Source organism: Pleurodeles waltl, chromosome 4_1, assembly GCF_031143425.1.
Source record: "Pleurodeles waltl isolate 20211129_DDA chromosome 4_1, aPleWal1.hap1.20221129, whole genome shotgun sequence".
In the NCBI taxonomy this organism is placed as follows: Eukaryota; Metazoa; Chordata; class Amphibia; order Caudata; family Salamandridae; genus Pleurodeles; species Pleurodeles waltl.
In genome coordinates this window covers 274,509,672-274,532,356 of record NC_090442.1, presented here as the reverse complement: position 1 = coordinate 274,532,356, position 22,685 = coordinate 274,509,672, and the positions used below count along the sequence as shown (strand labels likewise).

General features: G+C 45.3%; 1 protein-coding gene across 2 annotated transcripts in view; it reads right to left on the bottom strand.

The window, feature by feature from the left end:
* Nucleotides 1-22,685, bottom strand: part of SCUBE1 (signal peptide, CUB domain and EGF like domain containing 1) — a 2,009,692-nt gene that overhangs the window by 858,380 nt on the left and 1,128,627 nt on the right. For both annotated transcript variants that reach the window (XM_069228295.1, XM_069228296.1), the window contains exon 11: nucleotides 18,597-18,716. In XM_069228295.1, coding sequence (XP_069084396.1) covers nucleotides 18,597-18,716 — 120 coding nt within the window. The remainder of the gene's footprint in view (nucleotides 1-18,596; nucleotides 18,717-22,685) is intronic.

Genomic DNA, 22,685 nt, shown 5'->3' with positions numbered 1-22,685 from the left:
TTTCTGCGGTAGCCTCTTTCTCTTTATTTGATACTATCAGCCATTGGCACACCACACAATCTTCCCATTTCGTGCATCACAATGGCTTGCCCACCACAGTCTTTTATCTCATTGAATGTTAATGGCTTAACCCATCATATTAAGAGTAAAAAGCTTCAATCATACCTAGCCTCCAAACACACTGACATCACTCTCAGGTGTCACTCCTGCTTCCACTATGTCTGAACTTAAATTGAATCCAAAGAAGTATGGAGTGGTGATCCTGAGGAGAATTTGCTTTACTGCAGTGATGATATCTTGGAAGGATGCATAAGGGCATTGGCCAGGCGTGGCTGGTGACTTTTCAAAGTGGTGAGGGTGTAAAAATAGGGTACGAGGTTGACTTACAGAGTGAGTAAAGTGAGCATGCCAAATTGATATAAGGTGGGTTCGGGTGATTCTGTCCCGACAACATTTGGAAAAATAGGAGGGGCAAATGGCACATTTTAAAGTAAAAAAAAAAAAAGAATTTGATGAAAAAGCAATAAGGAATAAGCAATAAAAATCAGTTCTGAAGGAGTAGTCTTGAAAAACTTTAAAATCTGAAAGAGTTGAAGAAAACCCGAAAGAGTGACTATATCTTACAGTGTTAACTATTTTTAAAAGTTACACACTGCTTGTGCTTTCCAAAAGTCACATTACCCCACTTTGCCATTTTATTACAAGTCAAAGACGAGAATGGATTGCACACAGATCTTCCCAGCAAGTGCGTTAATCCCATTAAACGATTTAAAAAGCATTATCTGTGTCATTAATTAAGTAATCCAGACTAGATCATTACTATTAGGCCAGTGTCCTGTCAGCGAAGGCCACTTCATCCCATCCTGGGCTGATCCCACAAACTACTGTGCCAGTCCACCTTAACCAAGACATTGATCGAGCACTATTTTAAAAGAAAACTTCTAAGCACACGAGGAAAAGCGAAACGCAAAACAACTTTTCAAAATAAGTTTCCTTTAATTGCGCCACAATGCTAAAGTTAATTTGACATTATCACTCTAAAACGCTAGGGACTCCTCATATATAAGGTATTTAATGTATCGAAAATATCACAGCAGTAGGTGGCAGGGAAAAGGTCAGTGCTGTTATTTTTACAAGGAGGAACGTAAGGCAAAGTTTCTTCCGTCTGTGGCTAAGGTCTGCATTTACATTGAAGCAGTTAGTGAATGTGTATTTTCATGTCTCTTTGGAAAATACATGTGCGCGCATTAGAGCAAAGGCAGACGACTAAGAAGAAGGTGAAGTGAAAGGGCTTCTGGGAGTGATGTTACTGTAACTGTTTGTTTGAGTTACCAAAGACGTTCTGTGAAGCACTGGATTAATAAAGGGGAAACAACACAAAAAAGATAACTAGACAATTGTAACGGAGCCCCTCCAAGAGTAATGTGACTAACTACTTGCCACCCCGTGGCTGCATTATTTTGGTTTATTTCCGGACACATTTTCCTAATGTTATTTATCACTTTTCAGTCAACAACCCTAGACATTAACAAAGGTGTTAATGAGGCAGTTGTGGCTTCTGGGATGGAGATTTCTGTGTAGAAGTTTAAATCGGAATTAATGGCTTTTAGCTGTGTTAGACCCGACAGCTTTAGGGTGGTCATTCCCCAACTTTTTGCCTTCCTCCCTCCACTTTTCGACATTGTTTTTGTGCTGGTTTTAGGACTGCGCACTGTACCAGTGCTACACAGTGCTAAAGTACATATGCTCTCTCCCTTAAACATGGTAACATTGGTTCATTGCGCCGATTGGCATATTTGATGTACTTATGAGTCCCTAGTAAAGTGCACTATATGTGCCCAGGGCCTGTAAATTAAATGCTACTAGTGGGTCTGCAGCACTGTTTGTGCCACCCACATAAGTAGCCCCTTAACCATTTCTCAGGACTGTCATTGCAAGGCTTGCATGTGCAGTTTCACTGCCACTTCGACTTGGCATTTAAAAGTACTTGCCACGCCTTAAACTCCCCTTTTGCTACATATAACCCACAACTAAGGTAGGCCCTAGGTAACCCATAGGGCAGGGTGCTATGTAGGTAAAAGGCAGGGCATGTACATGTATGTTTTATATGTCCTGGTAGTGGAAAAACTCCTACCTTCGTTTTCCACTACCGTGAGGCAAGGTCCTTTCATAGACTAGCATTAGGACTGCCCTAATATACTTTTTGAGTGGGTGGTAGATTCTGATCTGAAAGGTGTAACCAGGTCATATTTAGTATGGCCAGAATGGCAATGGAAAATCCTGCTTATTGGTGAGGTTGGATTTTATATTACTACTTTAGAAATGCCATTTTTAGAAAGTGAGCATTTCTCTGCACTTAAAACCATCCGTGCCTTACAGCATGTCTCCAATCAACATCTGGTCTGTGCTGGTTGACAGCTCCCTTGTGCACCCAGACAACCACAAACACAGGCCACTCAGTCACACCTGCATTCACCCAGACAACCACACAACAAACACAGGCCACTCAGTCACACCTACATTCATCTGCATATTGAATGGGTCTTCCTGGGCTGGAAGGACCTGACACTTACATTTCAAATGCCAGTGGCCTGCACTCACACAATGGAACTGTTAAACACTTCACTGAGACCCTGGCAGACTGGACTGAACTGAAAGGGGAACGTGTGCCCTTCAAAACCACTCTTTGAAGTCTACCCCACTTCAAAGACATTTTTGAGAATAAAAAACTGGGTCTCTAACCCCACCAAACCAGACATTTCTGCACCTACACCTCGATCTTGTCAAGAGGAGCTGCATAGTTGCCCAAAGGACTCATCTGGACCGCTTTGCTGAGAAGGACTGCTGCCCTGCTGTTGCCATGCAGCCCTGCTGGCCTGTGACTTTGCTGAAAAGGACTCTGCCTTCCCCAAAAGTGCTCTCCAAGGGCTTGGATTGAGCTTGCCTACTGTTTTCTGAAGTCTCAGGGCCAAAATGACTTAATTTCTTCAGGAAACTCCTTGTGTGTCGAAAATCGACGAACTGCATGCCAAAATCGATGCAAAGCATGAATTGTGACCGAGGAATCACCACACAGCTGACCGGAACAAAGCAGCCTAACTTCCTGAGTGGAAATTCGATGCATTACCTGCCTTGCAACAGAAAATTCGACGCATCGCCTGCCAGATCGACTCAACACCTGAGCCTTCTTCCAGCGCTTCAAGGATTTTCCCCGCATCGTCCCGGAGCGTCAAAATATCCCTGCATTGCAGTGAGGAACCAAGACTGCATGCAGAAAAACTACGCAAACCCCTTGCAGCATGGAAAGAAACGACGCCTCGTCTGTGCCGCGTTGAAAATTCGATGCACATCCTATTTTTCCATGCATCTCCTCATCTGCAGTCTCTGTGCTTCGTTATTTGTTACGCATACCAGGTACTGTGAGTAACAAAGAGACAACAATTTCTAAGGATTAAGACTCTTTCAAACCTTTTAAAAGTGATATTTCAACTTGTGCTTATTGCATTTATGTTGTTTTTCCCTTATTTTATTCAGATAACTATTATCTATTTTTCTAAATTTGTGTTGGGGTGGCTTTCATAGGAGTTGGGGAGGCTGACAATGTCAGTAGGTTGGGGCTCAATGTTCCTGTAGTTGGTGGATATCTTGTTGTGGAAGTGATTTGCTAGGGCGTTGCAGAGTTCCTGTGCAAAAGAGATCATATTATCAGTGGATGTTGGGCAGGAGAACTCTCTAACAATGGTGAGGAGTTTGTTGGTGTGGTTGGCGCTAACCTCGATGCAGTCTGCCACAGTATCCTATTTGCGTCTTTTGAGTTGTTGGTGGTATTTGTTGAGGGCTGACTTGAAGGTGGCTCAGTCTGTATTGTCTCTGCTGTGGTGCCATCGTCTCTCTAGGTGTATGAAACTGTGTTTAATTGTGCTGAGTTCCAGATTATGCCAGCTGGCTTGTTTGGTGAATCTGCGACTTTTGGCTGGTTTGATGGAGGCAACTTGGTTGGCAGAGTTGGTGATCCAGGTATTGAGGTTCTCAACTGCCAGTTTCAATTGGTTGCAACATCAGGCTGGGTGGTGTTGAGAGCGTCCGTCCATTGTTTTTGTGTCACTTTTGCTCCAGCTGCAGAAGGAGGTGCTGGGAGGGTTGGGAGTGGTGTGAGGTGGTTCTCTGGTGGTGTAGAGGATGATGAAGTTGTCAGTCCAGGTGAATTCCATGTTATGATTGTATTTGACTATGTTGCTGGACGTGAAGATAGAGTCCAGTGTGTGTCCTGCTCTACGTGTGGGGTCTGTGACCAACTGGATGAGGCCGATGTTCCCCATTCATTCCAAGAGGTTGTGAGGCAGAGTTTGTGTATGTGGGGTCTTCCAGGAGGAAATTGAGGTATCGGAGAAGATATATTACTTGGATTCAGTGGCAAGAGAGATGATGAAGACTGTGATGGTGTCTCAGAGTTTGGTCTGTAGTCCTGGGGGTCTGTAGGTGAGGGTGCCTTTGATTGCAGTTTTGACATTGGTGTGGAATTGGAAATGTAGGTGTTCCATGAGCGGTATGGTTTTATTGTCTGTGGTGGTGCAGCAGATTCATTCTTTGTGGATGTGGAAGATGCCACACCTATGTGTTTGTAGGTGCGGTCCTAGTGTTTCAACTTGTAACTGCTGGGCGCACTGTGGCAATGTCAGGGGATGAAGAAGGGTTGAGCTATGTATCTGAAATGAAGCTCACATCAAAGGCAAAGGTGAGATGGTGTACCAGAGGTGGAGTGTTTGCAGAGTGATCTTGCTTTGAGAAGGAGGCACCAGAGTGGTTTCGGGGTGGTGGCGGGCAGCAAGATGGGAGTGGAACAGGTTTATGTGCGGCAGGTGGTCCAAGGTTGCAGGTGAAGAGATGACAGTGGCAGGTGAATGGTCTTGCTGTGAAGCACAGAGATGCGAGCGGTTGTTGCATCATCCAGGGCCCAGAGCTCAAAGATCTGTGGAGGAGTACCTGTGGGTACCCAGGACCTTCAAGAAGTGCCCCAGGACCTGGCTCTTCGAGCAGTAGCACCTCTCCCCTCCCCCAGTGCCTTGAGGCCCTTCCGGGTGAGTAGCGCAGTTAACAAACTTCAGATTGATTGATTGATTGGGTAGGCAGAGGGCCAGAGTTCGAGGCACTGGGTGTAGTCCATGCACGGACAGGCGCAGAAGGGCTTGAATTTGGCATGCCTTCTGCGCACCAGCAGCACAGACTCACAGCAGTCTTCATTAACCAGGTCCTCGGAGGGGCACTGGGGAGGCGGGTGGTGGGAAGCCCGTGGCAGGAACAGGATGGCAGGAAAATAGCAGTGAGGGGTGCATGGAGAGGCTGCAAAAATAACTGGCACTAAGTCAGAAGGCTAGGGCCCAGGTAATAGATAAATACCCTCAGGCTGGGACAGATAGAAAGGCAGCTGATAGGCAGCAAGGGGAGCCGGAGAGGACCTGCCCAATGGGGCTGCACTGTGGACTAAATTAGGTAAGTCCTGGGAGGGACAATGGTGACACAGGGAGCAGGAACCAGATGGCAGGAAGTGGGTGGTGGGGGAAAATGACAGAGAGCAGGCCCAGGAGAGATCACAAAATGAATGGGCACTAAACTAGAAGGCTAGGGCCCAAGTGATAGGTAAATATCCTGAGAATACATTTGGACCAGCCCCCCCACACAACCCCACAAACGTTAAGGTAACATTATAGTTAGGTGTGATAAAAAAGATCTGCTTTTGTTTAAAAAACAAATAAGAAATCCACTGAAAAAACAAAGGCTAAAGTTATGTTACAGTTAGGTGAATTTTGTCACTGACAACTTTAACGTTTTGAACTAGAAAAAACACAGAAGTTAACCAGTTATAGTTAGCAGTTCTAACTATAACTTGCACCCCGCCGTGCAGTGCTTATGACCTCACAGGTTCTATGACATAATTTATGACATCACTGATGACATCAATCAACAAGTGTGTTAGTTTGATTTATATTTTACATAAAGGGGGGCGTTCAGTTCCCCTTCTCGAGCCTTGATAGGCTCCAGGCCATTTCTAAAAATAAAGAGGAAGGGGCTAAGTGGCATGCCCTCACAGAGCGGTTACGGCTCCTTTGGGACCCCATTCCCCAGGACCACTTATTTAAATAAAGGGGATGGGGTCACACAGTACCCCCCTCCCCAAGCCTTGTTAGGCATTGAGACCCCATTCCCTAGGGTCATTTCTAAAAATAAAGGGGAGGGGAGGGGAGGTGCGTGGCCCCCTCCTGAAGATGTCAGCACCCCAGGGACAACATGACCTGGGGCCACTTATTTAAAAAAAAAAGGTGGAGCATGCAGTCTCCCTCCTCAAGCCTCTTTAAGCCCTGAGGAACCCATCCCCCAGGGCAGTGTATTTTTTTTAATGGGGGTATTTCTTGCAGAGTTTAAAAACCCGCAATTATGAGCAAGGCGACAAGGTGGGTCATCTGCTGGTGGCACAACTGAAGCAATGGGAAGTTATTATGGAAATTCCAGGTATTAGAGACAATGCTGGCCGCTTAGTTAGGGAACCTCAGCCTACTGCAGGCACCCTCGATAATTATTACTGTCACCTTTATGGTGCAGAGATGCAGAGCAACAGTGCCCAAGAGGTGAGATTCAGCATTCAGTTGCCACTCTCTGATCCTTTCCCATTTTCCCATTCAGTTACCTCCCACTAAAGATGATGATCGCCTTTAGCTGGAAAAGGAAATTATAAAGAATCTCCCTTCCAACAAAGCTCAGGGTTAAGGTGGATACCATGGGGAATTTTACAAATGGGCTAAAAAGGACCTTGTAGACATGCTTTTTGAAGTTTTCAAAGAGAAGGACAGTACTGGTGGTCCACCAGTGCTTTCTAACAGGGCTCTTATTGCCATCTTCTCTAAACCCAGTGCAATGTGAAAGCTAGCACCCAATATCTCTGCTCAATTTGAGTATTAGGACCCTAGCAGTGATACTAGCATCCAGGTTGAAGCAACAGGTCCTGACATTGGTTGTTCAATCTCAGGTGGGCTTTGTGCCTTGGGTATCCCCATGAGCATATTAACACATCTTCTTTGGTCCACCAAGGACACCCATGTTAACTCCCTGGCTCTGTCCTTACACGCTGAGAAGACGTTCCACCTCATTGACTAGTCATACCCGTTTGTGGCCCTTTAATTGTTTGGTTTGGAGACCAAGTTTATTTCTAAAGTCAAGAATGTTGTACAATGCTCCCACTGCACAGCTGCAGAGACTGTCACTCTGATCCTTTCCCATTTACAGAGGAATGAGCCAGAGATGCCCTTCCATGCCTTGCTTTTCCTATTGGCACTGGAGCCCTTTGTGGCTGCGATTCACCAGTTTCCTGACATTGTTGCTGTCCCTAAGCCTGTTGGTCTTGATCCTTTTGCAAGCGGACAACATTCTTCTTACAATGGGAGATTTTCAGACTTTTTTCCTGACCGTGATGTCCCCTATAATGGAATTCTCAGCATTGTCAGGATCCAAAGTAAATTGGGATCAGAGCAAGGCATTGCTGTTTTCAGGGGCACCCCTAGGGTGGTCACAGACAGCTATAATTTCCAATCGCAGCTGGACAAACGTAAGTATTTGAGAGTAATTGTCACCAGCGGCCTGGAAAACATGGTCCTAATTAACTTAGACCTTCTTACTGCTAAATCCCGGGCAGAATACCAGAACTGGTTGCAGTTGAACCTATTGCTATGAGGAAGACTCCAAGGGGCATATTTATACTCTGTTTGCGCCGGAATTGCGTCGTTTTTTTTTACGCAATTCCGACGAAAAACTAACTCCATATTTATACTTTGGCGTTAGACGCGTCTAGCGCCAAAGTCCATGGAGTTTGCGTCATTTTTTAGCGTGGACACCTACTTTGCGTTAATGATATGCAAGGTAGGCGTTCCCGTCTAAAAAATTGACTCCGAGGCATGTGCGCCGTATTTACACTCCCGGGCAAAATTCACGCCCGGGAGTGGGCGGGTCAAAAAAAATGACATACGGCCGCTTTTGCGCCGTTTTTTAGCGCCTGGACAAGACAGGCGTTAAGGGACCTGTGGGCTCGGAAGGAGCCCAGAGGTGCCCTCCCATGCCCCCAGGGACACCCCCTGTCACCCTTGCCCACCCCAGGAGGACACCCAAGGCTGGAGGGACCCATCCCAGGCAAAGCAAAACACAAACGCTGTGGGATAGCGTAACTGGATGGACGGAATGTGGAATCAATCAAACATTCACCCCCAGTCACAGATCTGGGTTTAATCCATCCATTATTTTGCTCACCATGCCACCCCAGTTTGAACCCAGCCATATGCAAATCAGCCTTGACCCTGTTCCTCATGGGAACAGTCCAGCCCGAACTGCCAGGCCAGGTTCTCCCTGGACCGGAAACAAGCATCCTGGGACCGGTTTCGGGGTTTCACCCCTCATCAGCCAGGCTAGCTTGAATCCAGTGGCACAGTGAGCCCGGGACCCACGTCTGGGCATACCCGGCGCACTTAGGGCGGCAAAAGCAAAGCAAAACACAAACGCTGTGGGATAGCGTAACTGGATGGACGGAATGCGGAATCAATCAAACATTCACCCCCAGTCACAGATCTGGGTTTAATCCATCCATTATTTTGCTCACCATGCCACCCCAGTTTGAACCCAGCCATATGCAAATCAGTCTTGACCCTGTTCCTCATGGGAACAGTCCAGCCCGAACTGCCAGGCCAGGTTCTCCCTGGACCGGAAACAAGCATCCTGGGACCGGTTTCGAGGTTTCACCCCTCATCAGCCAGGCTAGCTTGAATCCAGTGGCACAGTGAGCCCGGGACCCACGTCTGGGCATACCCGGCGCACTTAGGGCGGCAAAAGCAAAGCAAAACACAAACGCTGTGGGATAGCGTAACTGGATGGACGGAATGCGGAATCAATCAAACATTCACCCCCAGTCACAGATCTGGGTTTAATCCATCCATTATTTTGCTCACCATGCCACCCCAGTTTGAACCCAGTCATATGCAAATCAGTCTTGACCCTGTTCCTCATGGGAACAGTCCAGCCCGAACTGCCAGGCCAGGTTCTCCCTGGACCGGAAACAAGCATCCTGGGACCAGTTTCGGGGTTTCACCCCTCATCAGCCAGGCTAGCATCCCAGGGACATTAAGGTAAGTTCCGGTAAGTATTTTTGTTTTTTTGTTTTTTTGTGGCATAGGGGGGCCTGATTTGTGCCCCCCTACATGCCACTATGCCCAATGACCATGCCCAGGGGGACAGAAGTCCCCTGGGCATGGCCATTGGGCAAGGGGGCATGACTCCTGTCTTTGCTAAGACAGGAGTCATTTCTATGGGGGTTGGGAGTCGAAAAAAATGGCGCAAATCGGGTTGAGGCGAAAAATTTGCCTCAGCCTGACTTGCCCTATTTTTTGGCGCCCAAGCTCCATATCCCCCTACGCCGGCGCTGCCTGGTGTACGTCGTTTTTTTCCACGCACACCAGGCAGCGCCGGCGGCTAACGCTGGCTAACGTCATTGATTAAATACGGCGCCCGCATGGCGCTTCAGAATGGCGTTAGCCGGCGCTAATTTTTTTTACGCAAAACTGCGTTAGCGCAGTTTGGCGTCAAAAAGTATAAATATGGCCCCAAGTGATTAGGATGGTAGTTGTCCTCAGATTTACTTACATCTTTTCTATCTTGCAGTTGTTGGTCAGGACTCGTATTCTATAGATGATCAAGACAACAAAAATGTCAAGCCGCTGAGACTGCAGATGTCTAAACTTATTGCACACTGAATGTGAGGCCTACACATACTGAAGCACTCCACATATCCCAACTAGGTTAAATGTACCCAAGGATGAGAGACACCTCGCTCTGAGTCCTTATGAAATGTGCACTTACACATAGCGGAGATGGCCTTCTGCTGTTCTAAATGCACAAGATGCCCACAAGTCCTTCCCACAAACTTGTACTTCACATCATGTTGCGAACCTGGAATTAACCTTACCGCATGCATCATGTTGCGGACCTGGAATCACACTCACCACATGCTACAGGTTGGCATCTGCCTGCATACCAAATCACTGATATAGCATTATAATAGACCATTCATTATTGGTATTGGACCTCCAAAATAACTGTCAGTGATGGGGGAGCATTCTCACTAGAACTGTTGGAGATGTCGCGGCCCCAGCTGCAATACTCCCCACAATCTCTATGGCTGTCTAGACCTGCTCCAATATTGGTCTTGAATAAGAACTACCCTGGACGCCACTCTAAATGTACCTTTGCCCCTAGGTAGGAAACTGGTCCTGTTACATGACTCTTTCAAATCATCAATGATGCTAACAGGCTGCGGCCTGGACTACCCCCAAGATTTGTATCCTGCAGCACTGGCAATCTCCACTGTCACACCAATATGATGAGTGGATCGCTAAGATGCACTAAAGTATCATTGTATGAGAAGATTACTTATGGGGTTCAGGATGCCTCAGAGACATTCTTGCACATTTGGTCCACGTTTCTTGCCACACCCAACCTCCCGCCGGCGTAGCATTCTCCATCCTGCCATGAACAATATTATCTCTACTCTAATTTGAAATCACTCACTGGGAATGATCTGCATTCTTGTTATCTCCCGCCTTTACCATGTTGGCATACCAGCTCCGCCCTATTGAGTCCTCTTTCTCCAAGATCTGAATTATCCCTCATGCTCCCCTTCTTCTATCGCTTTTCCTTCCCGTCCACCTAACCCTTGGCGCAACACAAAGATTGAGACCTGTTTTTGAAATGCATGGGTGGAAACTCCCCTTCTCATTTGGCACACACATTGTTTAGTTGCACGTTTATGGTCACATTTTGATCACCACACAGCAGCATAGCCCCTTTCCTTCCTGCTGCAAACCGCAGCTATGCAAGTGTATTCCAACACTTACCGGCTTGATTCAGTCTAGACCTGTGAAAGGCAGGGGATAACCAAGGCTTACTAGGTTTCATGTGTGTTGTCTGTCATATGGTCCAGTTCAATACTAGTGGTTTTCATTATTGTAGCATCCTCCCCAGTTTGGAGCATACAGAGACCACATCACACACAGAGCTCTTGAGTAGACGTCTTTATTCCTCCGCATAGAATCACACACTAAACCACTGATTATGTGATATCCATCAAGAACCAAACCTTTACACTTCCCAGCAGGTTACACAGACTCTCTTCTAAGTCCGCCCTGCACAGCAAGGGTCCTAGCACATCTAGTCTCACAACAATACATCCCCTCCCTTGTTAAATAAAAAGTACAAACAATAATTATATGAGATCTCTTTAATGATTCGTTGAGACGCTCACACTAGTCAGCCAGATTGAGTGATATGAGGTGGTGTAGCTACACACTGATCATGTACCAAGGGTGTAAATTCTGATGCTTGCTTTGGTCTGTCAGGTGGAATTGCGTCACTGAAGATTATAGGAGCTGACGAACGTAGGTGCTTGAAATGTGACGAGTCCTGGGTGATGGTTCTTCCAGGACGCTGGGCAGTCACTTGGTGTCCTTTGTACATCACATCCCTCAGAGGTTTGACATCAAACAGACCGCCTGTTTTTCACATTTTTTTCTGTTTTGCCAGGACCCAGTTGTTTTCATCAAGGACTGTTTCCTGAGCTTGAGAATGCTGATCTGCATATGTCTTCATTTTGCAAATTCGAGAAGTGTCCTGTTCAGTGTGGTTATTTGGTTTGAATAACAGTAAGGTGGCAGGACTCTCACCAGTTGTTGAGTGAGGAGTTGAGCGATAAGCACAAAAGGCTTTGGGACAAGCCTTGTGTCAGGTCAATTGCCTCCACTGCCACTCACTGAATTGCTTTCTTGAGGGTGCCGATGAATTGTTCACCAATGCCACTGGCTTGAGATATGTGCTCTTTTGATGCTTGACATTCAGTTTAACTTAAAACTTCTTGAACTCTCAACCTTTGAACAGTGGACCATTGTCAGATTTGAGTATGGCAGGTATACCCCATGCCACAAAGATGTCATCCAGTCGCTTGATCACCTTGTCATGGGTGGTCAATGACATTTCCTCCACCAGCGGAAAACATGAATACTCATCAATGACAACCATGAAATTATGTCCGTTCCCTCAGGGCCCAAAGAAATCAACAGCAACTCTTTCCCAAGACTCTGTGGGAAGGTCAGACATTGACAATAAGTGTTGAGTCACTTTAAGGTAAAGACAGTTGCATAGATGGCACTCCTTCAGTTGCCTCTCAACTCGTTCGTCTAGGTGTAGGAACCACACTTGATCTTTTAGGGCTCTTTTGGAAGCTATAATGTCTTTCATGAGCCAGTTCAATGACTTGCTGTTGTAGGTTCTCAGGTATGACAATTCTTGAGCCTCTCAACAGACTCCTTCCTTGGTTACAGACAGTTCAACCTGTGCATTTTAAAACTTTCAAAATTCAGTATCGCTCTCCAGAGGCGAACGTTCTTTTACCACAACTGAGTTGAAATTATGTCTCTAAGAATGATCGTGTTCTTGTCTGCATTGGAAGCAGCATTGATCTGTTCAATGGATAATGCTGCTGGTGTGCTGGACTTTACAATGAAACTGATGTATTCTTCAGCTATTTAAGATGTCAAAATGAGTCAGTGTAGAGGTACTTGTGAAAAAGTAAATAGCAGAGTTCTGATCTTTACCCAGCTTGTGCACAATCACATAGTCATACTCTTGCAGTCGCAGCCCTCACCTCTTAATGCAAGGGGGCATTTTGGCTTTTGGGTTCCCAAAGATAGTGAGTAGCGCTCAGTGGTCTGTAATGATAGCAAAACGTTTTCCATATGTAAACACATAAAAATGTTTCCAGTCCCAGACAACAGCCAGGTGTCCTTCCTCAGGCTGAGAATAGACTTGTTCTGTGTCAGACAGGCTTTGGCTGGCATAGGCCATAATGTGTCTCTGAGCATTCAGATGACCCTTATGTTGATCAAGGATTGCCGCCATCCCCACAGGGCTCACATCTACAGTGATCTCAGTATGTAGCTTGGGATTAAAATAGGCCATCTTAGTCGCATTCTCAATTCCATGTTTTATTATTTTTGAACCTCTGATTCCACAGACCACTGAAAAGGAACATCTCGTTTTGTCAACTCTCTCAATAGGGCACTCACTACAGCGAAATCACAAATATACGTCGAGCAATAACTGGCCATGTCCAAAAAGGATCTCAACATGGAGGCATCTTGTCAAGAGTCATTCCCTAGTCAGAGAATAAGTGGCCAAAGAATATAAGTTTGTTCTTATGAAACTCGCACTTTGCTGCATTCTCAGTGAGACCGGCATCATGTAAGAGCTTTGTCTTGCTCCTACCATGCTTCTCCAAACACCAATGTGTCATCACTGTAGCATGTGTGACCGGTTAAATTATGTGACCTATAATATCCTGAAATATTTCTGCAGCTGATGACAATCCACAGCTCAATCTTTTATATTGGAACAAACCAACATGAAACGAAAAGTTGTAATGTACCTGAAGTTCTCTTCTAGCTCGAGTCAGTGGTATCCTTTGTTCAGGTCAAGACGGGAGAAGACTGTGGCACCATTTAACTGCATATTGTGATCTTGGGGCAGTGTACAAAGGAACTTGGTCCATCTGTCAAGAACCACACCTTAACACCTCCCAGCAGATTACACAATCTCTCTTCTAAGTCTGCCAAGTACAATGAGGGTCCTAGCACACTTAGGCCCTCATTTTAAGCCTGGCGGTGTTTTGAACGCCAGTGTTAATGTGGTGGTATCACCGCCAATAGGCTGGCGGTGTATACCGTCATATTATGAGTGTGGCGGGTTGGCCACAGCCATCTTGCCACATCACCACTCATACCGCCAAGACGGTATGAACCGCCAGGACGGAGTTCTGCATCTCTGACCCGGCGGTCCACACATGACCGCCAGCGGTATAATAAGCCGGCCTACCACCATGGTTTTCGCAGTGGTACCACCGACACAAAAAACCATGGTGGTAGGGCTACTGGTCCCCTACCCACACCAGCAATCACCTAAAAGCAATCACCTAACCGCCCCACCCCCCCTTGAATCACACCACTCCCCAACTCCTCTCACTGCAATCATGAACACACACACCCACACGCACGACGCATGCACCCATGCATCACTACATCCATACATGCATTCACTCACACATGCTCACATTCATACACACTGACATGCAGACACATATACGCATTCACTCACATACATACACCACAACACTCACAGACGAATACACACACACACCTTCAAACACACACGCAGACACCACACACTCACACATAACATCCCCCACCTTCCACCCCGCTCCCCTGAGGGAAGCCCGACTTACATTGTCCGGTGAGGTGGTCGTCTGGCAGGAAAGGGGCGCTGCTACCACCAGCAGTGCCCCACCAGCAGGACACTGCCAGGCCGTCTTTTTGGTCAAAATGCAGCTGGCAGTGTCCTACTGCCTGGGCGGTGCAGGTCATAGCACCGCCCAGGCACCTCGATCGCCAGCACGGCTACTGCCAGATTTCTGCCCTTATTGTGGCAGAAATCCTGCAGTAGCCATCTTATGGCGGACGAAAGACCGCCAGCACTGGCGGTCTTCGTGTGCCCTTGGCATCGGCGGTTTTCCAAAGAAAACGCTGATGTCATAATGAGGGCCTTAGTCTCGCAACACTACAATTATTTTCCTGTTTTCTTTCCTTTTCACCCTAACTGAGTCAGTCTACAGCACCAATGAAGATTCTGTGGGTCATTGTTGCTTGTGATATTGACCTACAAGATCCTTTAGGACTCTTGCAATGCTGCCCACAATTGCAGATGTAATTGCATTCATATCTTTATTATTTGTCCTCATACTTGCTTATCGCTGTTTAAACAACTCTGGATATGAACCCTCAATGTTGGCATGCTCATGCTAGACCTATTGCCATGCTTTTGATGTGCCATTTGGTTCTCTGAGTACTGTTGAATGCAACTGATCTTGTACTTCCACTTTGGATTATACTTCTAATCAGTGGTGGCTCCTCCTTTATGGCAGAGGAGCGTCACCCCAATGCTGTAGTTGACAACATGAAAAATAAAATGACAATAAGACAATTGTACTATCATTTTATTTTTTATCACAAAGCCAGAGCCAAGTCTTGGGGGTGGGGCCATCCTGACGACAGCTGGCTTAGCAGCAAGCATTGCGGGAAGTGGTGGGCACTGCAAACGTGCAGGTCAGTTTGGCTGTCTGTCAGAGAATGATCAAACTGATAGGCGCCCTTAGTTTACTTCGGACTCCAACCCAAGCTGTGTTGCATAGGGGAGTCTGGGAGCCTGTGTACTAGGGGCAGAAGAGCACAGAGGCGGATTAATTGTTTTCTTTTTTTTTTTATTGTCCCCAACCCCACCACTTTTCCCAGATAGAATCTGCCACTGCTTTTAATTGAGCCTGCAAATAAATACTTTAACAGAGAGTGGTGACAACTAAAAAAATAAATGTCAACTGAGCAAGAGTAGAAATGCCTTTATACCTGCAAACAAACAAACTACATGTTCATGATGAGAATGTTGATGGAGTCAGCCGGCATGGTTATCTCCTGTATACCATAAACCTCAACCTGAAGTATACAAGCCACAAGTCGATAATTGAGCATTAACTTCATTAGTATTGTATTGGATTACTTGTTATACACCATATTGAGGAATTAACCCAACTGAAAACCATGCTGCACCAAAGTGGAGTCACATACCCAGGTTCACATAATTAATGTGCGTTATCTGAAATATATGGTACAAAAAATCCACAACGAATGCTCAATTCATACCATTGAAGTGAAACAGATTACTAAATACCTTACATGCAACCTCAATTGCTCAGCAGCTTTTTATCTTGGAATCATGGTTAACCTCTCAGAAGGCAAAAAGCCCCATAATCATAAACAGGGGCAGCAATTCACCACCTCAAGATCAACTCAAACAAAACCGAGATCATCATCTTCGGCCCCAACAAAACCACATGGTATGACTCCTGGTGGCCCACCGCCCTAGGCCCCGCACCCACCCCCGCAGACCACGCACGCAACCTCGGCATCATCCTTGACCCCTCCCTCTCCATGACACAGCAAATCAATGCTCTAACCTCCTCCTGCTACCACACATTCCGCACTCTAAAAAAATCCTTCAAATGGATTCCCCCAGAAACCAGAAAGAGAGTCACCCACGCACTCATCAGCAGCGGACTGGACTACAGTAACGCCCTCTACGCCGGCACCACACTCAAACTCAAACTCAAACGCAAACTCCAGAGAATCCAGAACACAGCTGCACGCCTCGTCCTTGGCCTCCCCCGTCACAAACGAATCTCACCACACCTCAAATCCATTCACTGGCTCCCCTTAGACAAGAGAATCACATTCAAGATCCTCATCCACGCACACAAATCACTCCACAACACCAGCCCAACCTACCTCAACGAAAGAGTTAACTTCCACACTCCCACACGCAACCTCTGATCAGCCGATCTTGCCCTAGCCACAGTCTCCCCGCATCCAACGCACCACCACAGGAGGCAGGTCTTTCTCCTACCTCGCCCCCAAAACCTGGAACTCCCTCCCCACCGACCTTCGCAAAACCAAAGACCTCTTGGACTTCAGAAAGAACTTCATGGTTGTTTAATCAGTGACCCTCCCTGCCCCCCCCCCGATTTCCCTTCCTCCCCTCCCCCGCGCCTTGAGACCCTCACGGGTGAGTAGCGCGCTCTACACATTTTTTTGATTGATTGATTGAATTAAACAAACGTCCCTCATCCACCTGTCAAAAATGTTCATCCCCATTACTTTCAATAGAAGCACTCAACACAGCGTCCTTGCTTAATCTTCTTGCAAACTCAATAGGTTGAAAGTATGCTACCAATCTAAAGTAGGCAGCCATTTTAGGTTTATTTTTGCATGTTCACTTTTGTGCATTGTGTGACTCCCCACTATTATTTGTTTTCCTCATGGCTTGTTTCGAACTGTACATGAGATTCAGTAACTCAGAGTAATTGTGAAGCTCTCCTAACATAAAGCTACTACTATGGGATACACGGCTCAGATGTCCTATGTTCTTTTCCACTTGATATCGCATGTGAATCACCCCCGAATGAGTATCTCAGTGCTGTGCTGTATAGGCAGAGGAAGTGCTAACTAGACAACCATGTTTTCCGCAATTTCTTGAAGTTCCCAAATTTGAGGCAGGTGTGAATGTGAAAAGGGAGGGAATTCCAATGATGGGGGGCTAGGTAAGAGAAGGCTCTGACACCAAATTTGGCAGTATGAATACAGGGGATCTGCAGGAGTGCTTTATTAGAGGATCTCAGCTGTCTGAAAGGCAGATAGAACTTTGTTTTTTGATGCAAATACATGGGCCGTTCTTGATACAAGGGCTTATGAGCCATTTGCTTGTTTTTTTATGGGCAACCAGTGCACAGCTTTTAAAATGTGGGCAGAGGATGACCGAGCTGGCAGGTTACAGATCAATCTAGTGACAGTGTTCTAAATTTACCTAGCAGAGGGACACTGGCTACAGCCAATTTGTTCTAAAAAAAAAGTGGCCTCTGATGTTTCTAAGATTGGGGTGCATCACATATTTAAAAACAGGGGGTGTAACACTGTTTAAAAAGCAGAAAAGAAGCCGGGTCGAAATTATACAAACATTATATGGAAAATGCCAGTAATAATGAAAGTGACATAATATAACACCTTAAACTATGGTATCAAAGGGTTCACTATTGTTCTACCCTTAGCACCTCAATAGTCTGATAGTTACAGTTGAGTTGCACCTCAATAGTCTGATAGTTACAGTTGAGGTGCTAAAGTAAGGATCAGAAGTGGAAAATATATCAAGTAAAGGGGAACCTTTTTCCAGTTTCTGTAGTTGTATCAGTGAACCCTGAGACCAAGAGTAGGAAAGCAGATGAAAGGGAAACCATAGGGCAATGGATGTCCATGTTTACCATTTCCTTAAAGTCATTCAGTAGATTACAATCTGCTCTTTGTTTAGTTTTTAGTGGACAGCCCAGGATACATTTAAACCAAAGTGGTTGAGTGGCAAACCTTCAGATTGTCAACAGTAACAACAAAAATCATGTGCTCTCAACCTAAAGTCTGGTCCTCTGCAGAGTGAACTATCCATCCCCACAAATGAGGATGAATTCTAGAGAGACAACTGCCTTGCATGCACTAAACATGCTGTGTTACTAAAACAATGTCAATGAGGTGGTAAAGCTGTGGTAGATCATTTGGCCTTTAGTGAGCCTAATGTCCCCTCCAATGCCTAGGCAGGATGACATACTTGTGGTCATCTCATTCTAGTCCCTAAAAAGCTGCAAAACTACTCGAAATTGCACTAAGTAAGGGGTTAGGGGTATGACAGTCCATACAGTAAGAGCCACAGTCTCTCGGACACCATGTTCAAGGCAGCAGAGGGGCATTACTCAGTTACGTAGAACATCCTGCATTGTTTTATGAGACCTGACATAAGTACAGCACTATCACTTATATGATATGGAGATAGCCAAAAAGGTAAAAAGTCAGTAGATTGCGTATCACACCTACCAGGTACAAAGAGTGAATTTGACGGGCATGATAAAAAGCAGCTCTCAATGCCTTCAATCTTGCTGCATATAAGCTGAGCCTTAGGTGACGGTTCTGAATTGACAAGGCATTTCGTCATCTCTAGGGAATAGACAAACATGAAAAAGGACAAATGGGGCAGAGTTAAATATTTCATTTACTTTATTTATTGCATATCTTTGCAAAAATAAAAGTTAAACATTCAATTTGTGAACAATTGATCGTTCAATAGGGTCATACTTGTCAAATAAATGTTAGTTCCTTTCATAACAAGAATTTGCAATACAATAAGTCTTGCATTTGTGAGAGTTAGAGCTATTGGCATTGTAAATGCCTAATTGGACTTTTCTTGCCACATATTTCCAGATTATAAATGTATGGCAAATAATACAGTAGACCTGAAAGAGCAATGTACTTGTACTGTTAAGGCAATATAGCATCGTGGGTGTGCAGAGATGAAGGCAATCCTGCAAACATGCTGGCCGCCTAATATTCTGGATGAGAGGCGATGGGCTTCCTACGATAATTTAGCTTCTTGGGAAATGCTACAGTGTAGAGAGAAATAAAATAATTGTAAGGCCTGTGAACAATTACCCGGGCCAGCAGGACAAGTTCTTTTAAGTGGCTAACTTCTTTTTAGGTATTTGGTAAAATAGAGCAACACATGAAGGATGCTCGAGATAAGGGATAAGCAGCATGTTTTCTCCTATGGTCAGGGGTGGGTGCAGCAGGAGTCTTGCTCCCACAGGCTGTCCACAGCAGAGCGCCTGCACACCCCGGGCACTGGCTGGCACTGACTGTTGAATTCCTCACCAGCCCCCATCAAGTGGTATGCGACAAGGAGGCCTGCGTGTGAAACAACTGTATCCAGAAAACACATTTGTAACAAGGATGTGCAAAGATAAGGGCTCTCTTGTTACTGGAGTTATGGTAGTGTTCCTGTGAACACGCCGTCTGCCTCTGATTCTGGATGGGAGTGACCGGAATGTGGAGAGACTCTGGGGAAGAAAATGTTAATAGAAAAAACAAACCAAGCATTTCAGCTCTCCCACCTCCATGGAGTGCGAAAGGGAGAGACAAAAGAAAGAATGTGACATAACTGTTGCTCATGCAAAGTACTCCAATACGTCAATGGAGTTTGCAGTGTATGAAACTTCGAAGAGCCATGGAGCGCAAAGGGGACAGAGAAAATAAACAAATAATTAAATAAACAACCAGGCCCCTCCGCCCTACCTCCCACCACTGGGGACTGCATGCAGGCACACTCGGTTGACGAAGAGCAAATGTGGTCAAGATAACAGCCTTGTTTACAGCAAAGCTAAGCTGAGAAGCGTCACCGAACACCAGCAGGAAATGAAGAAGAAAAAAGTCCCCCAAAGAAGAGATAAGCAGGACAAAACATAATTATACTGTAGTTAGTCCCTGCTCCCAAAGAGAAAAAGGAGGGACAAAGAAGCATGACTGACCACTAGCAAGTAAGTATTTTTAAATGACACTGAAACGAGCAAATGAAATGGCTTTAAGCCACTGAAGTATACTTAAGTTTACAAGAGGCTGTACACTTATGCTCAACCTAAAAAGGGCATGGCACTGCATGAAAGATGTGAATGAATCAGATTGAAATTAGTATCAAATACTATAATTAAGTCACATATTAGTTTTAGGTATCAGGTGGGGGTATTTAGGAATTTTAAATATAATTATTATATAAAAATATACTAGTATATGGACATAAAAATGAATCACTGATATTTCACTGTCACTACTCACAAATAATGTCAACAGGCATGGTTACTTACCTGCTCTACATCACAAACCTTGACATAAAGCAATCATGTTACATATGATTACATTCATAAGTATATTATTAGATAACTTGCAATACACCATATTGGGGACTTAATCCCCCAGCTTTGAATTGTGCAGCACCAAAGCAAAGTCACATTCCCTGGCTCATATGATTTATGTGTCGCATGAACAGAAAATGGCTGGCATTTGAAATATGTCTTAAGAAAATCCCACTAAATTCTCAATTCCTACTCTTGAAGTGAATCAGATTACTAAATGCCTCCAATGCAACTTCAGTTGGTCACTGGCATTTATCGTGCAATAAGTTTTAAACTCTTAGAAGACAAAAGTTAACACCACATTTGTGAACTTTTGATTTTTCATTAAGGTTATTCTTGTCAAGTAAACGGTTGCTCCATTAATACAAAGGGCACAGCACTATAGGAAAGATGTAAATGAATTAGATCAAAATTACTATCAAACACTATAATTAAGTCAAATATTAGTTGTGCTGATGAGGTGGGGTATTTGGAAATGTTAAGGAAAATGTTACTTGCTCTGTAAACATCTGTTCATGACACGTAGTGTTGTAGAGTCAAATGGTGTGCATACTTCTGCCATCTGGGGTTGGGCCCAAAAGAATGCAAGTTGTTTTTCTTTGACTAAGCCTTTCGAGTCACGAAGCAGTGTGACTCCTCCTCTAACTGATACTGTGCATGGCCATCAGCTACATTGTTAGACTGTTTTACCACTGGCAGGTGAAGATGGAATGTGAAGCAAAACGTAGTATAGGGAGATGCCCACGTCAAAGAGGTAAAGATGATAGCAAACAAGACTGAAAGAGCCACAGGCATCCAGGGAGGAGCGTGGGTGCATGTGAATCTACAGCACTACATGCCACAAACAGATGCTTAGAGGATAAGTAACATTTTCTGTTCAAGGCATGTGTGGCTGTAGATACACATGCTGTCCATAGATATTAAACATTCATCCCAAAAAGCTATGGCTTGACTGTGGGTATTGCAGAAGATCGAAAGAGTGCACAAAGTTCTCCTTGACCAACAATAACTTGTTAGTGTGCTAGTACATCCGCACAGTAATAATTTGTGAAAGGGTGTAGTGTAAACCAAGTTAGCTGCTTTGCATATGTCAGCTATTAGGATGTTTCCAAGGAAAGTCATAGAGGCTCCTTTCTTCCAAGTGGAGTGGGCCCTAGGAAGACTGGGTAGAGTCATTTTAGATTGGCATAGCATGTCTGGATGCATTTGACAATCCATCTAGCAATGCCTGACTTGGATAGAGCTTTCCCTTTGTGGTGTTTGGAGAAAGCAACAGAGTTTCTGTGTCTTTCTAAATGGTTTTTTTTATCACTGTAGTACACATGAGGGCTTGTTACATCCAAAGTGTGGACAGCCCATTCTGCAACAGAATCAGGAACATAGGAAGTTCAATAGACTGGTTAAGGTGGAAGGGAAGGACCACCATAGGGAGAATTTGGGAATGGTACTAAGGACAAAACTATCTCTAAGGACTTGGTAGAAGGATTCTTACAGGGTTAAAGCCTATAGCTCACTGACACACCAGAGTAAAGTACTAGCAACAAGGAAAGCCACTTTCCAAGAGAGGAATTAAAAGGGGCAAGAGTGGAGAGGCTCAAACGGAGGTGTAGATGTATGGAGGCGAAGGCTAGACCAGAAATATGTAGTTGTAGTAGGTAACAAACAATGTCCTGTACTATGGCTTCAAAAAGGATCAATGTGTGTTGAGCAGGCCAAGGTGGTAGGTCTAAGTGCTTCCCTAAGAATGCTCATGCATTCTGGAGGAAAGTTGAGATTTCTATGACGTCAGGAGCCAGATCACAAGGTTGAGTGACCCAGGATCTGGGTGCCTGATTTCTCCATAGTTCTCCGTGAGAAGGTCTGGCCTGTTGAGGAGCCTCTCATGCGCATATAGTTCAAGCAGAGTTCTGAACCATGGCTGGTGAACCTATGTGGGAGCCACCACTATGAGCATGAGGGACATCTGCCAAAGCCTCCTTACCACAAATGGAAGGAGAGAGGAGGAAAATCATAGCCAAATATCCCTAACCAGTTCATACAGTCCATGGACTGTGGGAACCGGGAGGTGAAGTTTGGGCATTTGGTGTTTTCTGTGGTTGCAAACAGGTCAATTTCTGGAAAGCCTCACCTGCGGAAGAAGTGGAGGAGGACTTGCAGGTTCCCACTCGTGGACTTGTTGCTGCATCCTGCAGAGAAGTTTGACAAAGTCGTCCATCCCTGGAAG